At 32.5% G+C, this 19,424-nt stretch overlaps 1 protein-coding gene across 1 annotated transcript; it reads right to left on the bottom strand.

Moving 5' to 3' along the window:
* Window positions 1-15,420: 15,420 nt before the first annotated feature.
* LOC143545018 (exocyst complex component EXO70C2) lies at window positions 15,421-17,290 on the bottom strand. The gene has a single exon (XM_077036978.1). It carries the CDS (start codon window positions 17,288-17,290, stop codon window positions 15,464-15,466), a length of 1,827 nt encoding a protein of 608 aa, XP_076893093.1. The 3' UTR covers window positions 15,421-15,463.
* Between the last annotated feature and the right edge of the window lie 2,134 nt (window positions 17,291-19,424).

Consider the following 19,424-nt stretch of genomic DNA (forward strand, 5'->3'; position numbering starts at 1 on the left):
CCCTCTAAGTAAGTATTACAAGCATGGATTTTAAGTGGATAACAATATCGACAATGGACCAGATCTGGCTTAGTATGTGTGTGCTGAAAATTGTTCCTTGATCGATCTTAGAACAATTTGATCCCAACTTTATCAAAAGTGTAAATAATAGGGTTAATTAAAAGTATAGTTTTGTTTTTATTTTTTATTTATTTAAGACTCTATTATTGAAACGAGTGTTTCGCTACACCTGTTTTTTATTAAAAGACTTTAATGTGATCGGATTGATTTTTCTGTGGTCCATCTATATTGATGCACCCATAACAGCCCATCATCTTATCCTGTTTTATTTATGGTTCAGGCCCAAAGTCATTTTCTTTGAACTTTGACCCGTGATTAGTTAGGCTTGTGGCCCAAGATCCCAAGAGTTAAAACCACTTGGGGTGTGTTATCGATGGGTACTTTTTAAAACATTCAAATTTTACAAACTCTCAGAATTCTCAAACACACAAAAGCTTTATCTCTGTCATCTAAATCGATAAACTAAATTTGTTGAAGGTAGGCAAATTAAGTACTATTTTGTGATAATTGTGTTGAAATCTATTGGATCGAGTTCTCGTTTTTGGGTTTACGCATGATTGATTATGTTGTTTGTGTGTTTGGTGATGTTTAATTTTATGTTTGGAAGGGCTTTCAGTATACTATTGTTAAGTTGCATGTGTAAAAATGGTTAATTGGCTTGTTGGGGAAGACACGCATGATTGATTATGTGGGTTTTCAGTTGACCGAAAATGTCTGTTGACCATATTTATCATTGACCGATAATGCAAGCTAGACCGAAATCTAATGATCAGACCGAAATCACATGTTTAAACCAAAATCTCATAATTGGCTTGTTGGGGAAGACACGCATGATTGATTATGTGGGTTTTCAGTTGACCGAAAATGTCTGTTGACCATATTTATCATTGACCGATAATGCAAGCTAGACCGAAATCTAATGATCAGACCGAAATCACATGTTTAAACCAAAATCTCACTTAGTTAGACCGAAATCTCACTCAGTTTGACCGAAATCTCAATTTTGTTGACCAAAACCTTATCTAGGGTTGACTGTTTTGGTTGGAAAATTGACCATGATCACTTTATCCATAATATTGTGTTATTATTTTATTAAATGGGTCTAAATTGGCTCGTTTGGTGCAGATTATGGTTGATCAAGTTTCTTTGAAGTTTGTTGAATCTCATAACATAGCTTGATACCTATGTGATCCACCTCCGGCTAATAAAGAATTCAAGTCAACAATCATTGGCCTCAACACGTGTAGAATCTTTCTTTTTAGCAATAAGGTGAAGAAAAAGTGGCACCAAGAGGAACAAAGGCTACCATTTTGTGGGATCTCCAAAAGCGCAATGAAAAGACGAGCAAAAAGATATGAACACAAGAAGGAGTCAGGATCTGGTGCGTGGGGCCAAAAGGTGGTCACAGAGAATGATGAACCTACATGGGGTGCAAAGAAACTCAAAACAAAACAGGGTAAGGATCAGGTTGGGATCAGAAAAAGACCCAGATTCTATGCCAGATGGATCAACTGAAAAGGATATTAAGAAACTTGCTTTTCATATACAGGTTGATCCGTTGTATTAGCATGTTGCCAAAGAATTCACAGGTGTAGTTACATCCATGATACGCAATAAGCTTTGGGCAGGAGCATTGAGAGAAGCTGATACACATCTTATTGATAACCCGTGATAGAAGAAAGAAATATACCAAGGGGGAGATTATTGGGATATATTTTTGGTTTATACTTTTGTATTTGGGTTTTATGGTTTTGTTCGTGATAATCGAAATCCCCATAACAAGCTTGGCCTTGTGTTGCTTTGTAATACCCTATATATATATATATGTATATATATATATATATGTATATATATATATATATATGTATATATATATATATATATATATATGGTAAGGATCCTAAGAGAACCCTTGGCATTGAGAACTTTGAGAATCATTTTGGACCACTAAAAAAAACCTCTAAAAAATTATAAAACAAAAAAAAACGAAAATTTTAAAAAAGTAAAAAAACCAAAATTCTTATATTTCATTCCGGTTTCATTAAAAAAACCGATTTTTTTTCTTTTTAATTCGTATTATACCTATACACATATGTATACTTTCATTTAATCTCTAGTTACGTAATGTACACATATGTACATTATCATTTACCTTAAATTATACATATGTGTATAGGAAAAAAAAACATGTGTGTACATATTATGCATATATGTATAATAAAAAAACCGATTTTATTTAATTCGTATTATACCTATACACATATGTATACTTTCATTTAATCTCTAGTTTCGTATTATACCTATACGCATATGTATACTTTCATTTAATCTCTAGTTACGTAATGTACACATATGTACATTATCATTTACCTTAAATTATACATATGTGTATAGGAAAAAAAAACATATGTGTATATATATGTACATATTATACATATATGTATAATTTAGCTAAACCGAAAAAAAAAAATTTACATTTTTTTTAGAAACCGGGATGATAAATAAGAACTTCGGTTTTTTTACTTTTTTTTTTTTGTTTTATGATTTTTTTATTTTTGGGTTTTTTTATGGTCCAAAATGGTTCTCATAGTTCTCAATTCCCAAAAAGTTTTCACATGATCCTGATCCTATATATATATGTGTGTGTGTGTGTGTGTGTGTGTGTGTGTGTGTGTGTGTGTTTATGATTGATTAGGATTGGACACTCAAGAATTCCCTCACAAGTATTGTAACCGGTTAGTGTGTTTACGGGATTGAGTACCCGACGTTTATAATAAACATGTGCTTTGAATCTCATGTTCTTGTTTCTTTTCATCTTGTTCTTGATTCAACACGTGTTTTGGATTCCGCCCAATCACATGCTTTATTGGTATCACATTGAAAGATCATTTCTCGAGACTTACAAGGTTGGTTAACTAGTTAAACTTTAGGCATCAACAATCGCTAACACACGAAACCAGTTATCAGACAGTCCCTGCCAGTGTAACTCAACTAAGGGCAATTTTATATCACATTCAAAATAATCAAAACAACCCTATGAGCACGTATCACAGTAACTGGCAAACTAATCGTTCTGATCTAAATAAACCTAAACCAACTGAATGCACAATAATAGCAAACATCAATGCTCATAGATTGGTAATAAACAATTACAATTAGTTGTTCATAAAACATGAGAAAAACTATTGACAATACAATACTCTACATCTCGGGTATGACTCAAGAAATCAAGCCGCGCATCGTCATTGAAAGATCTTCAGTTTTGATGAGGAATACCATTAGGAATGATCTCTTGGTAATTTGGAAGGTTGGAATTCTGTTCAAGCTCCTGGAAACTGCTCTGGAACGTGATAAATCTATTTTTGGGTCGTCCAAATGTTTTAATAAGCGAAACCCTAATTATCCCGATTTTCCTACCTATCGCGTATCATGATGGGATCTTCCAAGGTCCATCGCGTACCACGATGGACATGTCTTCAACCTTGTCGCATAGCGCAACGGGTCTTCTCAACAGCAATCTTCATTTCTTGTCACGTTTTATGTGCTGGGCATCCCGGGTCTTCATTCCGTGATTGTGCAGTTCCTAATTAGCTGCATTAATCGCCTGTGACCTATAATATAATAAGCACATATGAAGTATCAAAGTTCGGGCAATAAACAAGTAAAACTGGACAATTAACATGCTAAAATATATACATGACACCCGACCATCACCTAACGAGTAAGCTCTAAATAAAAGCAATAAAGCTAGTTTTAGTTTGTGTTTGACAAATAATTAACTAAGGATCATAATGGTATGATGATATGATAACTTGTACCTAAAAAAGGAAAAGAAAGATGAAAATAGAATTGGACATCTTACTGCCATAGAATAGATAAATTACTACAAAAATATGAAACAACTTTCAGTTAGAAAGTTTGGTCAGATTCGGATCCGAGATTGACTAAAACAGCCACTCTTCTAAAAGGGTATAGATTTGCACACTAATTTTAATTTAACCACTATGGAGTCATACAAATGAATTAAAATGCAAATAAAATGTAATTAGGACCAAAACTCAATGAATTCAGTCATAGGCTTTGGTCTTGCACCATTCCAATTTGTTATAACAAAGTAACCTTTGTTGGCCAAGAATTCTGTCAAATCTGAATTATTATAATTGGTAATGTCCTGTACATTTTGAAAGTTTTTGATGGAAATAAATTATAAGTAATTGATGGGATGATGAATACATCATATAAAGAAGGTGTATCATCAAACCTTTATGGTTACTGAATCAAAGAAAATCAAATCAAAAATGAAAATTTACAAGGAAGGTGAGAACTTTGTTAAGGTGCGACCATTGAAGATAATCTTCCAACCTTTAGTTCTTTGTCTCATCCACAACACACACCATGGTTTATAAATTATATGGGATCCTTGACATGAATATATAATGGCTTTGCAACCATGTAAATAAAGAAGATGAACAAGAATAAAAAAAACCTTAAAGATAGTACAACTAGTGTTACACAATAACTTGATTACCTTATTTTTTGACAAATAAATGCATAGTAATAATAAGAGAAATGAAGATGGAGATGAGAGAGGGAGGAGGAAAGGGAGAAGATAATTTATTCTTTGAATTTCAAAAGGTAATAAGAATGATACTAAAGAGAAAGAGGGGATTGTATCTGTAATAAATAACAAGATTTGAAGGTGCTAACTTAGTAAAGTTTCTTTTTATAAAAATTGTAAAACTTGGGGAATGGGAAAGGGATTGGGTTTGGATGCAACACTACGAACTTTTCATATTCATAACCGTATTCGTTTACCCGACCTGGGAATACAATTAAGATATTTTGTTTTGATAAAAACTTGTATTTATTTGTATATAAATTGATTTAACTTAGTTTATAATTTTATAACTTTCAATCATGCCAAATAGTCCTTAAAAACTCTTAAAGTCACTTAAAATTGCTAAAAGTGTATTTTCGGGAACTACAGGGACTAATTTTGCCAAAAAACAAAATATAATGGACTAATTTCAGGAACTTATTTTATAATCTACTATTATACATTGTATACATCTATTTCTTGTTCATCACACCAAGATAATTGAATTAATTGAACCGATTTTGTCTTAATTATATTATTTGGTTTCTTTAATCAAGTAATTGCTAAAACAACTAACACAATCTTTATATTTTTCATCTAAAGACATTCTCCAACCCAAAAACCCTTGTATTAGCCGTCCTCATCTCAAATCCCGCGAAATTCTTCTTCCCATTATCATACTCTTCAACATTAATCGAATTATTTCAAGACTAGTTGACTTTAGTATTCAAGACATCTTTGACCACGATTTTCTCGTTCTTCTATTCATCTTCGAGGTAAGTTGTCTTCTTCAAAATTGTAAATTTTTATCCATAAAACAAAAGCCCTCAATAAATTTTTCCAATTGAGGGAGTCTCGGTGGTCAATTGGACTACAACCCGTTCAAGGGCAAATCAGTCAACAAAGTTGACCAATCGATTTCTATCACTTCTGGTCGGAACTAGATTTCGTTCCATAATACCTTTAGTTTTATCTCTAGATTTTGAGTGTACTAACCAAAACTTGACTCCCGACTTGCTGTTTGGATTCTGGTCAGTACCAGCTCGCTTATTTACTAAAAATCTCATAACCGGAGTTCTATGCATCTGTTTGGATTGATTCCAGCGGCTAGGTTCTTGGTTTTAATCCCGGTTTGTTATCTCTAAGTTTTTGGTATGTTCGAATTAACTCCATCAGCGCACTAAAAGACGGTTTTCTCGTTTATTCTTATTATTATCTAAACTCGCATAGGTAATAAGGTGAGAAGTCATTCCCTACTTTTTACTAATTCTAAAAAGTTTTGGGGGGCATTTGAGTACTTATTTGTACATGCATAGTATATATTATATGCACTAGAAAACTGTGAATATTGTGTGTTTATTAATTGAATGAATAACTGCTATTTGTTTAGTTGTTTTATTTTATTGCATTCGGGGAGGTTCATCAGAAGTCTAGCAAATCAGTATGATCATACGCCGTCCTAGTATTCATAGCCCGTGTTCGAGATGCATGGTCAACCGACACCCTTATTTGTATTTGTTTTGTCATAGTAGTCATAGCCCGTGTTCGAAAGGCATGGTCAACTGGCACCCTTTATTTGCTCATGGTTTGATTGATTATACTCACAATATCAGTTTTGCGCGTGTATTTACATATTATTATATCAAAATTGATGACTTTTCTCACTCAATCTCGTGTTGACAAATCTATATTATTTTGTGCGCATTTGCAGGATTATCATTTGGTTTGAAGTTAAGGTGAAGAAACACATAGAGAGACATTAGTTAACGAAATAAAGGATATTTGTGTTCTATTTTGATTTTGGAATAATTATTTAATTTGGATTGCTTTTGTCATAATTTGAATTTGGTGTAATTGATTGAGATTTTGAAATAAATAATTAATTAGTTATTGTCATATTTAAATTGCATGATGGTACCTTGTGAAGTATGAACCAACGGTTCACACCCCGGCATTTCCGCCGTATGTTGGGGTGTGATATTGGACGGGTTTTTTTAGGGGTGGGGTGTTGGGTTGGATTATTTTGTATTTTTAAGATATGAGAAGGAGTATATGCTACAATAATTAATTAATAATACTTAGGCTAGTTACATGTTTAAAGGTCCATGTAACAATTTATTGGGTTATAATATAAAAGAAGCACACTTATGAGTTATAACTTAGTATGTATAGGCAAAATACATACATACATATAGGGTGGAGTTATAATAAGAAGTGAATTGTGTCTAAAAAGTGTAAGAAGTAATCTGGTGCGTTAGATTAAGTGATCTGATGGTCTAGATGGAAAGTGTGTTTTTAGGCGATGTGTTTTATTTTAATATCTAGTTTATAACACTCTAGGGGTATTATGGTCAAAGTATGTTATATTTTATATGGAAACATTATAAATCTATAATTATCATTTTTAATCCAAATTTAAAACACACCATCAAGAACATAACAAGATATATAACAGTTTGTTTTAATAAGAAATAATCAAAATTAAAAAAAACACCAGATTTTAATCAAAATTTAAAGCACAACACCAAGAAAATCAAGAACATCAAGAACAAAAACACACTTGTGTTAACAAAAACACACTAATCTACTCCACGACACGTTATTCCTCTTCGGCATTTTATCAAACAGTTGGCGTGCAATCTACAAACACACTTTTATGAACAATAAAACACTGAATATGAAGATGAACATTGAAGAAAATGTACTTTCTCAAAGAACAAATCCACTCTACATAAAAGATGAATAATAACAACATATGTATGAATATGACCAATAACACATTGCGTATGAAGATCCCAGCATGAATAATAACAAACTATGTAAGTTTTCTAGCAAAACTCTTAATAATCCCAGCTCTAACCTGGATCATCTACAATCGTCAATTGAAATTCAAATCATCATCATCATCATCATCATCATTATTATTAACTCCAGCACCAGACGGAAAACTTACACAAAAATCAAAGATTACGATCTCTGCTTCTCCCAATCCGAAGTCAGTATTGCAAAATCATCCGGACATGAAAGCCCTATCCGATGAAAATCGTATTAAATACCACCATTAAAGACCACCGCAATCTGCCGTGGGTCAATCATCTCTCACTACGGTCGCTGTTACTAGAGCTCGCGGAAGGTGGAGCCTCGCCGGAAGCAGATATCATGCGGAAAATATTTACCTTTTTCTTGTGGCCAAATCGTATAACTCTTTAATTGAGGAATCTGGATTGAACAATTTTGGAAATGGTACCCATTGTTGAAGAAAACATTGTGTAACTGATTATGATGGAATACGATCATGATCAGATTTGTAGCAAAAAAAAAATAGGGACAATAATTAAATTGATAATAACAATCCACTATTAAAAGATTTGTTTGACACCTCGTATGAAATAGTTTGTTAGTTGTATGACTGAGTTGTTGGAGGGTTGGTAACACAACAAAATCATTGACAAAAACACATTATTAATCTTTTTTCTGGGCATGTTAATTACTATTATCGTTTCTAGAATAACACAATCTTAGTTATATTAGGAATTATTCAATTTAATTTATATTAACTGTAAAAAGAAAAAGAGAATGATAATACAACTAGTAACACCTAAGATAAATATATTGATCACACAACGATCATGTAGAAAAAAATTAGGGATGCCAATTAATTCAGATTTTAATTCTATAATTACAATATTTGATTGTTTACTATCTTACCCCTATGTGTTTTATTAAATCCGACAGTGCAGATCATTTCCTACACTTCTTAGGAAATAATGACTTCTTATTCTAAACTTCCTCTATATATATATAGGGTTTGGATCAAATACAAATGAAATTAACGTGCTAAATGTGAGAATCAAGTAGAGTAATTATATATGCAAGTAGAGTAATTATGTAATTACATCATAGAGTAATTACGTAATTACTATATGATGTAATTACATAATTACTCTACTTCTATATATAATTACTCTACTTGATTCTCATGTTTAACACGTTAATTTCATTTGTATGTTAACTTTCCCCTATATGTGTGTGTGTGTGTGTATAACTTATTAAAGACTCCAAATATCGAGTTAGGTTATACGAGTTTCCAAACGTTTTAAATACATGGCGCGATATAAGTAATGATGTGAGGTCACGATTTTTGATTCATCAAGACTTGCAAATATGTATGCACGGTAAATAGGATATAACTTTAGTGTCAATGACTAATAACATGATTAAAACATAGACATCCAACATTTCATTGATTAAAAGAAGTTTTGAATCACATTGAAAATTAAAACGGGTCGGGTTTCGGGTTTGAAAATTAGCAAATGTTGCAAGCCCATCCTTATCTTTGATGGCCTATGATAATGTGGTTGGATGACATGGATAAGATAGAGATGAAAGAGAGTGGGGGAAATCTGATAGTACATGCGGAGAAGTATAGAAGAAAAGGGTCATTGTGAGGGGAGATGGGAGACCCACAGGTTTGATGCCTGTTACAGAAAAGATGGAGGGGTGGGGCATATGAGGTGGCTTCGAGCATGTGAGACGAACGGAGGGGAAGGGCCCCTAGCAATGTGGATAGTCTGAAGGGGTCGATGATAAGGTTCCTGAGCCCTTTGGAAAGGATACGCTGAACGGAAGAGCTTGTAGGTAGACCCTCGTATGCAAGAATGTTCTCAATCTCAATCGATATGTATGGACTAATGAATTTATTTTATTTCTTTTTATCTTATTTGAAATAGATTATTGACTTGTATAACATATGTAACGTATGCACTACATTTCAAATATATATAAATGAAATCTTTAAAAACTCTCTGGTTGCTTCCAAAATTTTCTTAAGCCACCAGATTGCTTTACTTGTAAATGGAGGCTTCTCATGCATTTGACCCGAATTCATAGGTATGGATCTCACCAAATCCAGATAGCCCTTAAACGGGTTATAACATATCATTATATTAAAAATTAATATTACCAAATATTTAATATGAAAATCTTATAAAATAGGGATATACTAAAAAGTAATATTCGATTTAAAAAAAGATATTGTTTATAATTAAGAAATAATTTTATAGTAAAAAAATAAGCGGGTCCTGGGTCTCACCAAACCCATATAGCTTTTAAACGGACTAAAAACATCTCATTTATTTGTGAAACCTTTTCATCATCAAACCCTAAGTATATTATTAACTTTCTTTCAATAAATAAATTAAAATTATGTATAAATATATATATATATATATATATATATATATATATATATAACGAAACCTCCCTAAATTTTCTAAAGTCACTCGATTGTTTTATTTGTAAATGAAGGCTTCTCATGCATTTGACCCAAATTCACGGGTATAGGTCTCACCAAACCCATGTAGCCCTTAAACGGGTTATAACATCTCATTAAATTAAAAATTAATCTTATCAAATATTTGTTATAAAATAGGAATATACTAAAAATTAATATCCGATTTTTTTATAAGATATTATTTAATTTAAGAAACAATTTTATAGTAAAAAAAAAGCAAGTCATGGGTTTCACCAAACCCATATAGCTTTTAAAACCAGGTTACAACATCTCATTTATTTGTGAAACTCTTTTATCATCAAATCCTAAGTATATTATTAACTTCCTCACAATAAATAAAATTAAAATTTAAAAAAATATAAATATTAAAAACGAATAATTTAAAACAACCCATACATATATATTAAATTTATATAAACAAAACCTCCCTATTTTCTCTCAAGTCACCGGATTGTTCTATTTGTAAATGGTGTTTTCTCATGTTGGTCTGATTTCACGGGTATAGGTTTCACCAAACCCAGATAGCCATTAAACGGGTTAAAAAATCTCGGTATTAATAATTAATCTCACCAAATATTTGATATGAAAAATCCTATAAAATAGGGACATACTAAAAATTAATATCCGAATTTTTTTTAAAAAAAAGATATTATTTATAATTATGAAACAAGTTTATAGTAAAAAAAATAAGCAGGTCATGGGTCTCATCAAACCCAGATAGCTTTTAAGCAGGTTATAACATCTCATTTATTTGTAAAATCCTTTCATCATCAAACCATAAGTATATTATTAATTTCCTTACAATAAATAAAATTAAAATACAAAAAAATATATAAATATTAGAAACATAAAATGTAAAACAAATCTCGTAATCAAATCCTAATTTAATTCTCAATATGGATTTGGTTACATTAGTAATTCTTTTTTCTTTTAAGTTTAACTTAAATGAAAAGTTTCACAAAATAATATCCAAGTTATAACAAATGAATATAAACAAATAAATATAAAAATTAAGTAGATAATTCATTCAACGTTTCATTAAAAAATGAACATAACCCAACATAAATTAATCAAAATAGGTTCAAGTATATTATTAATTTCTTACAATAAATAAACTAAAATAAAAAAATACATTCACAATATTAGAAACAAAAAATTTAAACAACCCCCGTAACACGGGGGATAAAAACTAGTATATATATATAGAAACATGATCAAATATATTTTATTCTTAGCGTGAAAATAGTAAGAACCAATTTACTGTTATTATTAGGTTTATTTTTATAGGTGTTTGCTGTTATTTTTTGTTCGTATTTGCTAATTTTGGATTATAAGACGTTATAAGTATTTGCTTATTTATATTTTACTGTTATTATTAGATTTTTTTCTTTTGCTGTTATAAGTATTTGCTGGTATTTGCTGTTATTATTTTGTTCTTAATTTTGATTCTTTTGTTGTAATTTTTAGGTTTTTTTCTTTGTTATTATAAATCATTGTTTACGTATATTGGTATTATAGTTGGTATTGTTTCTTACGTTCTCATTTTTTTATAAATTGATATTGTTTCCTACGTTTTCATGTTAAGATTAAAATGTACATGAACGTTCTCGTATACAGATATATCTTATATATATATATATATATAAAAACGAAACCTTTAAAAGCTTTTTGGTTACTTCCTACATTCTCTCAATCCACCTTATAAAGCACGTGTAATTAGAGTCGGTCATCCGTTAAAACACATATAAAAGTTTAGAACACAATCTACCTATATTATTAAAGCAACACAATTTTTTCACATGTCATTCAACTAGACCTCCACATAGACTGCCAAGTGTACAAGATTTCATTTTTATAATTTCCACTTTGTGAGTGATAAAAATGAAAAATATGTTGTTGGTGGGAATCGAACTCATTACCTTGCTTTTAAAATGTTTGTAATTTACCAACTCAACTAAAATGAATTAACAATAACTTTCTCTTTTTCTTAATTGTTAAAGATTCACAACCTTCTATTTTTATTTTCTAATACAAATACAAATTAGTCCTACTAATCTATGTATTTTAGAAAATTATTTATATCTTATGAATTCGTAAGGTATGTTATTATACATATTATTCAATCTAACTTTTTTGTTGTATTTTTTTAACCACCCGTGTATCACACGGGCTATATCCTAGTTAATTTAATAATGCATTAACTTGTTCTCTCAAATAATACGATTTTTTGCCTAGGGCTGTCACTTTTACCCAAAACCTGAAACTCAACCCGAGAAAACCCGAACCCGAACTAACCCGAACCTGATAAAAGACTAACCCGAACCCGAACCGAATCAATTCGGATTGGTTCTCGGGTTTGATTTATAAGTTTAATGTCAACCCAAAAAGTTCGACTAAACTTTTTAGTTTTGAAATTAAATATATTTTTAGGTATAATAAGCTAAGTGACTAAGTTTTAGCACTAAAGTTATCAGAATCTGGTCACAATCGACTGTTGTCATTCAAACTATTATTGATCGATTTTCCGTTTATAATAATAGTAACTGTAATCGAACAACCAAATCACGCCCGATTTAAGACGATTATGATTCGAGTTAGTTTTACTTTTCTTTTGAATTGTTTTATTAAGTTATGTTGGTTTATTATTTGATTATTTACGTTACGAGCAAGGAAGAATATATTGTTTCAATTTTAGCATTGTAGTTTTTTAATTTTTTTTTGTTTTGTTTTCTAGGATACTCAAAACCCGATTAACCCAATCCGAAAAAACCCGAACCCGAATTATCCAAACATGAAAAACCAGTGAGAGATTTGAGTTGGGTTAAAAGTCAAGATTTAAAACTTGAAAACTCGAAGAACCCGACCCGAAAAACCTGAAACCCGAAAAACGAACCCAAAGAACACTCTTAATTTTGACTTTGTATAGTCGAAAGAATTGAGTTTTAAGAATATATATGAACCATCACATCAATCTTGATCGTTACTTCATATACACCAAGTATCTGAATATTAAGATTGCATCCAGCATTATTCATCTTTTCAATAAGAATAGTATATTTCCCTTTAAAGATATAAATTCCCCGCACATCTACTTTTGTGATGATACCTTGATTCATATATATGACGTCTACTACTTGAGCCTAGCATCTTTACATTGTGATCGGTTCGGTTGAGTTCGGTTTGGTTGTCACACAAAACAAAACACTGTATATGATTGCAAAAGATAGAACCCATCAAATTATATGGAAATACTTAGGTTAACCGAAATGTGAATGGAGAATAAAAATAATATGTAAGGAAGCTAGAGGGGGGACATGAGGCAGCTTTTGATAAAGAGAAGGTAATGGCAATGGCAATGGCAATGGCAATGGCAATGGCAATGGCAATGGATAGTACGTGTAACTAGTATCTAGTATGCATGATATGATGTACAAAGGGAGCAGACATCACCACACCCCTTTCTCAGCTTTTGTTTCCTGCCTGCCTCCATGACGTTTTGTTCCCCGTTGACTGCCCTTTCCTTAATTAACTAAACACGCATTTATTTACTCACTTTTCAGATAATAAACAAATCATCAGCATGCATGGGATTTGGTTTGTGTTTAGTTCATTTCTTGGTGGGTTGCGTTTTTTATGTTTTAGTCAAACGGTTTCTTGTTTTTATTTTTGGATTTTGTTGCCACGCTAAAAAAGTAACAAGCTAGTCTTTGGCCGACGGTGGTCAAAAGGTGTCTTGTTTTATCTTTTAGTTTAAACCTGTGTATTTGTCACGGGTTAAAAGTTCAAGCAACACGCTCTCTTCGCACCACACCTTTTAATTACATTTATTATTATTATTACTATTATTATTATTATTATTACATATATATATATATATAAAAGGGTTACCCTTTTTGCTATTCATACACCAATTTTACACATATTTTCTCTTTTACATACACCCTCTTTAAAAAGTGAGAGGGCGTCTAAATAGGTGCACCCATATAAAATGCTAAAATGTAAAAACTATTGTCCTAAACTAAATGCTCGAGAAAGATTATCAGAAAATCACCACAAATTGGAGAGCTAGTTCAAAGATTGAAATCTTTAAACATAGCTTGACATTAAGTTTGGCTATAAACGGGTCGACACATTAATGACACAAATAAAAACGTATTTAAAGGACTTCAGGGTGCTTAACCATTTATGGCATGCATAACACCATGCCAACTTTAGGGATAGTAAAATGAAGATAAGGCTTTAGGCCACCGGTTTCCAAAACATTAATAATTATACATCCGTTATTTGGCATTTGGATTGGTGTGTGCAATTTGAGCGGTGTTAAACTGAATTAGGTCTGAGAAGGTGTAAGGAACTAAGAGCATTCCTAATTCATTCTTCATCTCTAAAGCTAAAATTGCATTAAAAATCACTACCTTTTTTCTCTCTCTTTTTTAATTAAATAATATTTTTTATACTTTTGTCGTTACATTATCTCTTTCCTCCACTGATAACCACTTTCGAAAAAATATTAAAAAATTATGGAGTGTGAACAATGTTTCTTCAATTTTAATCATGAATAGTAACATGTTCTCTCTTCCATTCAAAGATACTCCAATCACACCTTAAAAAATGGAAAACACAATCACATAATTTGAAGAACCCATTACAAATGCTCTAAGTTACTTCTATATTTGAAAAGAATAAAGACTATCTTCATTTATTTGTAGTAAAAGTAAAACATAATTTTACAACATGACCCAACTTTTAGATATCATATTTGGCCCCCAAAGAGGTTTGAGTGTGTCTTGCATAACACGTATACGTTTAAAACCATGCATTTATCAAAACAACATAGTTTTATAAAAAAAATAATAAATATGTATTTTAGCTTTTATAATTTTTTATTATCAACCGTGTCTTATTGTTTAGAATCGTGTTAGACGGTGTCTGTGTTATTAAGATGTTTATACTATAGAATATAGTTATGTTTAGCCCGGGCCAAGTTTTTAGTAATTTTTTTTTTTCAATTTGTATCTACTTTTTACCTAAATATTTTTATATATATATTTGTTATTCTATATTTGTTTGTGCATTGGGCTTAATGACAAGTTGGGCTAAGCTGGCTTCCTGTGCAAGATTGTGGGCTGAACTTTGGAGCAAATGGAGCCTTACCGCCCTGTGGGCTACTGTCATTAGCAATTGTTATGTTGAGACTGAGAGAAATCAATCTACAAAAAAAAAAAAGCCAGAACCAGATCTCAAGTGATGTGTTGTTAAAACTGTCTTTTTTCTAGCGTGTATCCTATTTAATTGTCATTAACTATGAAATCAAATCAATCTTACGGATTCATAAAATATGAGAGTTGGATTAAAAAGAAACACATGATATATTGCACAAAAAAAGAGCCACATAATTAAGTTGGATGCATGCATGCAAATGTATATTATATGCAGCAGCTTGTTTGGTCCCCTAATATCTTAATTAGCAGGTGCAGCTCAACTCTTTACATGATGTTTCTTGATTAATTATCTTATCTTTTCTTGCTTTGTTGAGCTGTGCTCCCATCAAACAGCTCTTCGATACATGTTTCTATATCTTCCGGTTGATACTTGATGTACTTCTCCGTCTGCCTTCCTGGAGTAAATACCTGGCTGAACCTCCCCATGAACGACCTATAAGCCGGAATAACTATTGCCGATATCGACACCCTCAATTCCGACTGAAGCTGCTCGTCACTCACCACCCATGTGGTCTGTGTTCTGTGAATCTCATCGAACATGGCGTTGAAGCTCTTGAACCTCTCCTTGAGCACCGGCTTCATCACCTTCCCATTCACACTCAATCCTTCGTGGCTCAGACACTGCAACAGCTTTGTCCACGTTTCTCGCTTGTAGTTCGTGTGGTAACTCCTTAGATCCGATGACCTTTTCCGAACCCATGGATCCCCCATCAGCGTCCGCATTTCACCCGTCCCTTTGGTTTTCTGCAATATGTATCGTCCGTTATTCATCATGAAAACCAAGCTCAGCCCTGGATCCTTATACAACTTTGACTTTGCTTCCAGGTTCGCATCCAGCAGGTCCATGATTTTGGCTAACTGGCACTGGAACGGCGACTGCGAGTGATCTTGAGAATTACTCGTGTCTGAGTCTATCCTTTTATGCTCTCTGAATACTTGCTCCAACGTGTCACTATACTCGCAGGCGTATTTCAAATAATTCATAGTGTAACGAGTTAAAGGATGCACAGCACCTCCAGGAACAAGTGGTTTCGCTGTATCTGATCTCACCGAGTATTCAAGTTCTATGAAAATGTTGAAAATGGACTCCCCTAGCATCGTATTGATCAACGACGCTGCGGATTTGATCTGCGGCAGCCATTCATCAGAGAGCAATTTCTCCACCTCCGGAATGTTGTCTCGAATTGCCTCATAAATGTCTAGAAACTTAAACAGTTTCTCAGCCGATCGTTTCGTCATCATGACGGCCTCTGCAAAACTGAGAAAGTAACATAGGACGATTCGTGTTAGATTGCCAAACAAGGCATCTGCGATCATGGTGTGGGCGGTAAACACAGCATCCGCCAGCCTCCGCTCGCTAGGCAAAAGCGAGGTGCAAAAGTTTTTAAACATCTTCATCCACGAAGACACCTCTTTCTCTATCGGCTCCCACTGCATCTTCTGCATTTCGTCAATGGAGAATTTTTCAAACCGTAGAAGCTTCAAGTTTTGATCGATTGCGTTTCTTCTAACGTAAAAATATAATTCACTGCACTCCGCCTCATGGCCTCCTCCTATCAATCCGTTGGCCAACTTTTTCAAATGTGATATCATCTCATCTGAATACCCTAGGAATTCATCTTTCTCAGGCTGAGGTTCATTTTGATCCGGTAATTCTGGCTGTGGCGCGTCTTGAACATTGCTTGTAGAGGACGATAGCTGTTTCGGTTTCGCTTCGTCTGTGCGATCTCTATCGTAGGACGTTTGGTAATCGTCTAGAATCGACTTGAATTCAACCTCCAATATAGACAATGCACGTTGCTGAATTCCGCTCATGCGGTTGACGTAATTTTCGTTTTCGTTTTGATGCGAATGAATAGTAGTAGATAATGATTTGATAAGCTTGGCAGTGCGATCAAGGGATTGTAGAAAACACGTGGATTCATCCTCCTGAAGCTGGATCCATCTCTTGGAACCGGATTCGTAATCGGCAACCCTGGCATCGAAAAAATCAGCAAAGGTCTGAAGAGATTCGAGGAGATCAGCATCGGCTGCAGCTGAAATGAGCCGATCAATCTTGTCGAAGAGTTTAGCGTGGTCTTCTGAAACAAACGACGGTGGTAGATCTTTATCCTCCATTGAAATGGAGAAAGATCGAAGAGATTGTTTAGGAGAAAAGAGAGAAAAATTAAGAAGATGGACGTGTAGTTTTGAAAGCCTAATTGATGGTTAGTATTACAAACTTTTTCCTTTTTATGTTTTTCTGTGTCCGTTTCTCTTCCCCTCAATATTAAATTTAGAATACGGAACAACGCTTAATCAATGACGTTTACTTTACTTTACTTTACTACATGCGATATATAATACACGTCATATTGTAAACATTACAATATTCTATGGAAACACCATTTTTAAACGACTTATTATATTTTTATTATTTGTTTTAATATGTATCGTCGAGTTGACCTAGACAATATGATCCGTCCGGCATGTTATCTAATGATGCTAAAAAGAAATAAAACGTGATATATAATTATAAAAATATCGATATTGAATGATTAGATGGTGGTGGCTTGTGAATGTATGGAGGGGCATAAAGTCGCTTAACTTTGTTAATAGTGCTCCCCACGTCTACCAACTCGATCACTTTCCTAGCCCTCCACACGATCCAATTTAATAACTTTAAATTACTTCCCAAACTTTTATCATCATTTGTAACTATATTAATTCTATTTACTTTGTTTGTTGGATTCTTAGGAGTTCCTTTCAATCAAGATGTGGATATATTATCCAAATGGTTAATCCCGTCTATAAATCTTTTACATAAAAATTCAAACAATTCAATAGATTGGTATGAATTTTGTAAAGATGCAGCTTTTTCAGTCAGTATAGCCTCTTTCGGAATATTTATAGCATTCTTTTTTATATAAACCTGTTTATTCATCTTTTCAAAATTTGGACTTAATTAATTCATTTGTTAAAATGGGTCCTAAGAGAATTTTTTCTGACAAAATGAAAAATGCTATATATGATTGGTCATATAATCGGGGTTACATAGATGCTTTTTATGGAACATTCTTGACTGCAGGGATGAGAAAATTGGCCGAATTCACTCATTTTTTTGATAGACGAATAATTGATGGAATTCCAAACGGAGTTGGTTTTATGAGTTTCTTTGTAGCAGAGGTTATCAAACATCAAAGATTCAAGGTTATCTTTTTAAGTGTTCTTGAAGGTTTTTTAGTCTTTCATCTTAATTAGTTTATGTAGCCTTATTAATACTTGTTTATGGTTGTGCAACATATATATAATATACACCCCTTGTTTACCTTTGGTAGTTACTTCTCCGATTCCGGTCGGTGAGGTTTCGGACCTCATAAGGCAAGGCTTCATGGAGGACTTCGTGTCCTTGATATATATACATCTATATAACTTGTTCATACATATTAATCTTGCTTATTTTAGTTTGTTGGTCATGTTTACAAGTTCCATGGTTATGGGTTTTTATGAGTCTATGCTTCGGTTTAACCGTAAATAGCTCTAAACCGTAAATCGAACTTTGTTACTAGTTTTGTTAAATAATTGTTTAAACATACTTATTGTTAGATCTAAGTTTCTAAAATCATTTTTACAAATTCTATGGTTATGGGTTTGTAGAATCTTACCTCGGTCTTAACCCGAAACACGATCCGAACCGAAAACCGAACTTTTGTTTAAAGACTTTATTGTTAACTTTTGGTTGTAAAACTTAAAGTATTTTTTTTATTTGTACATTATTATACAAGTTCTTTAGTGTTTGGACATGTGAAAACCAAACCGATTCTTACTTGCTTAAGACACACAAGTGTGTTTTTTTTAGCCATCAAGACTTGTATAGTTCTTTAAAAATAGTTTCAAATTGATTTTTAAATATTTTCTTAACTGCTTGGAAATGTTGGATCCAACTTGATCTCATAACAAAGTTTGGACCGACAAAACCGGACACTCGCTTAACGTGCGTTGTTAGTTCTAAAACAATAGAACTGCATACTTTGTTAAGTCTTATTAAATTTTATTGAGTTATCTCATAACATTCAATATTTTGGAAAGTTGACTTTGGGTTTGACCAATTATCAAGACCCGAACCGACAACCCGAACACTCGATAAAAAAACCCGTTTTAGTATCTTTATTCCAAAGGTATTTGCATTCTTGCATTTTATCCACCTTATTACTTAACATAGTTTGAGTAAATATTAAGGTTAGATACTTTAACCAGGTTTCGAGCAAACTTA

Source organism: Bidens hawaiensis, unplaced genomic scaffold (genome assembly GCF_021521415.1).
Source record: "Bidens hawaiensis isolate Kalapana, Puna unplaced genomic scaffold, B.hawaiensis_p1.1 tig00013806_1, whole genome shotgun sequence".
Classification (NCBI taxonomy): Eukaryota; Viridiplantae; Streptophyta; class Magnoliopsida; order Asterales; family Asteraceae; genus Bidens; species Bidens hawaiensis.

Excerpts from the sequence above, each read along its gene's own strand:
- LOC143545018 (XM_077036978.1), bottom strand. The coding sequence starts at position 17,290 with ATGGAGGATAAAGATCTACCACCGTCGTTTGTTTCAGAAGACCACGCT.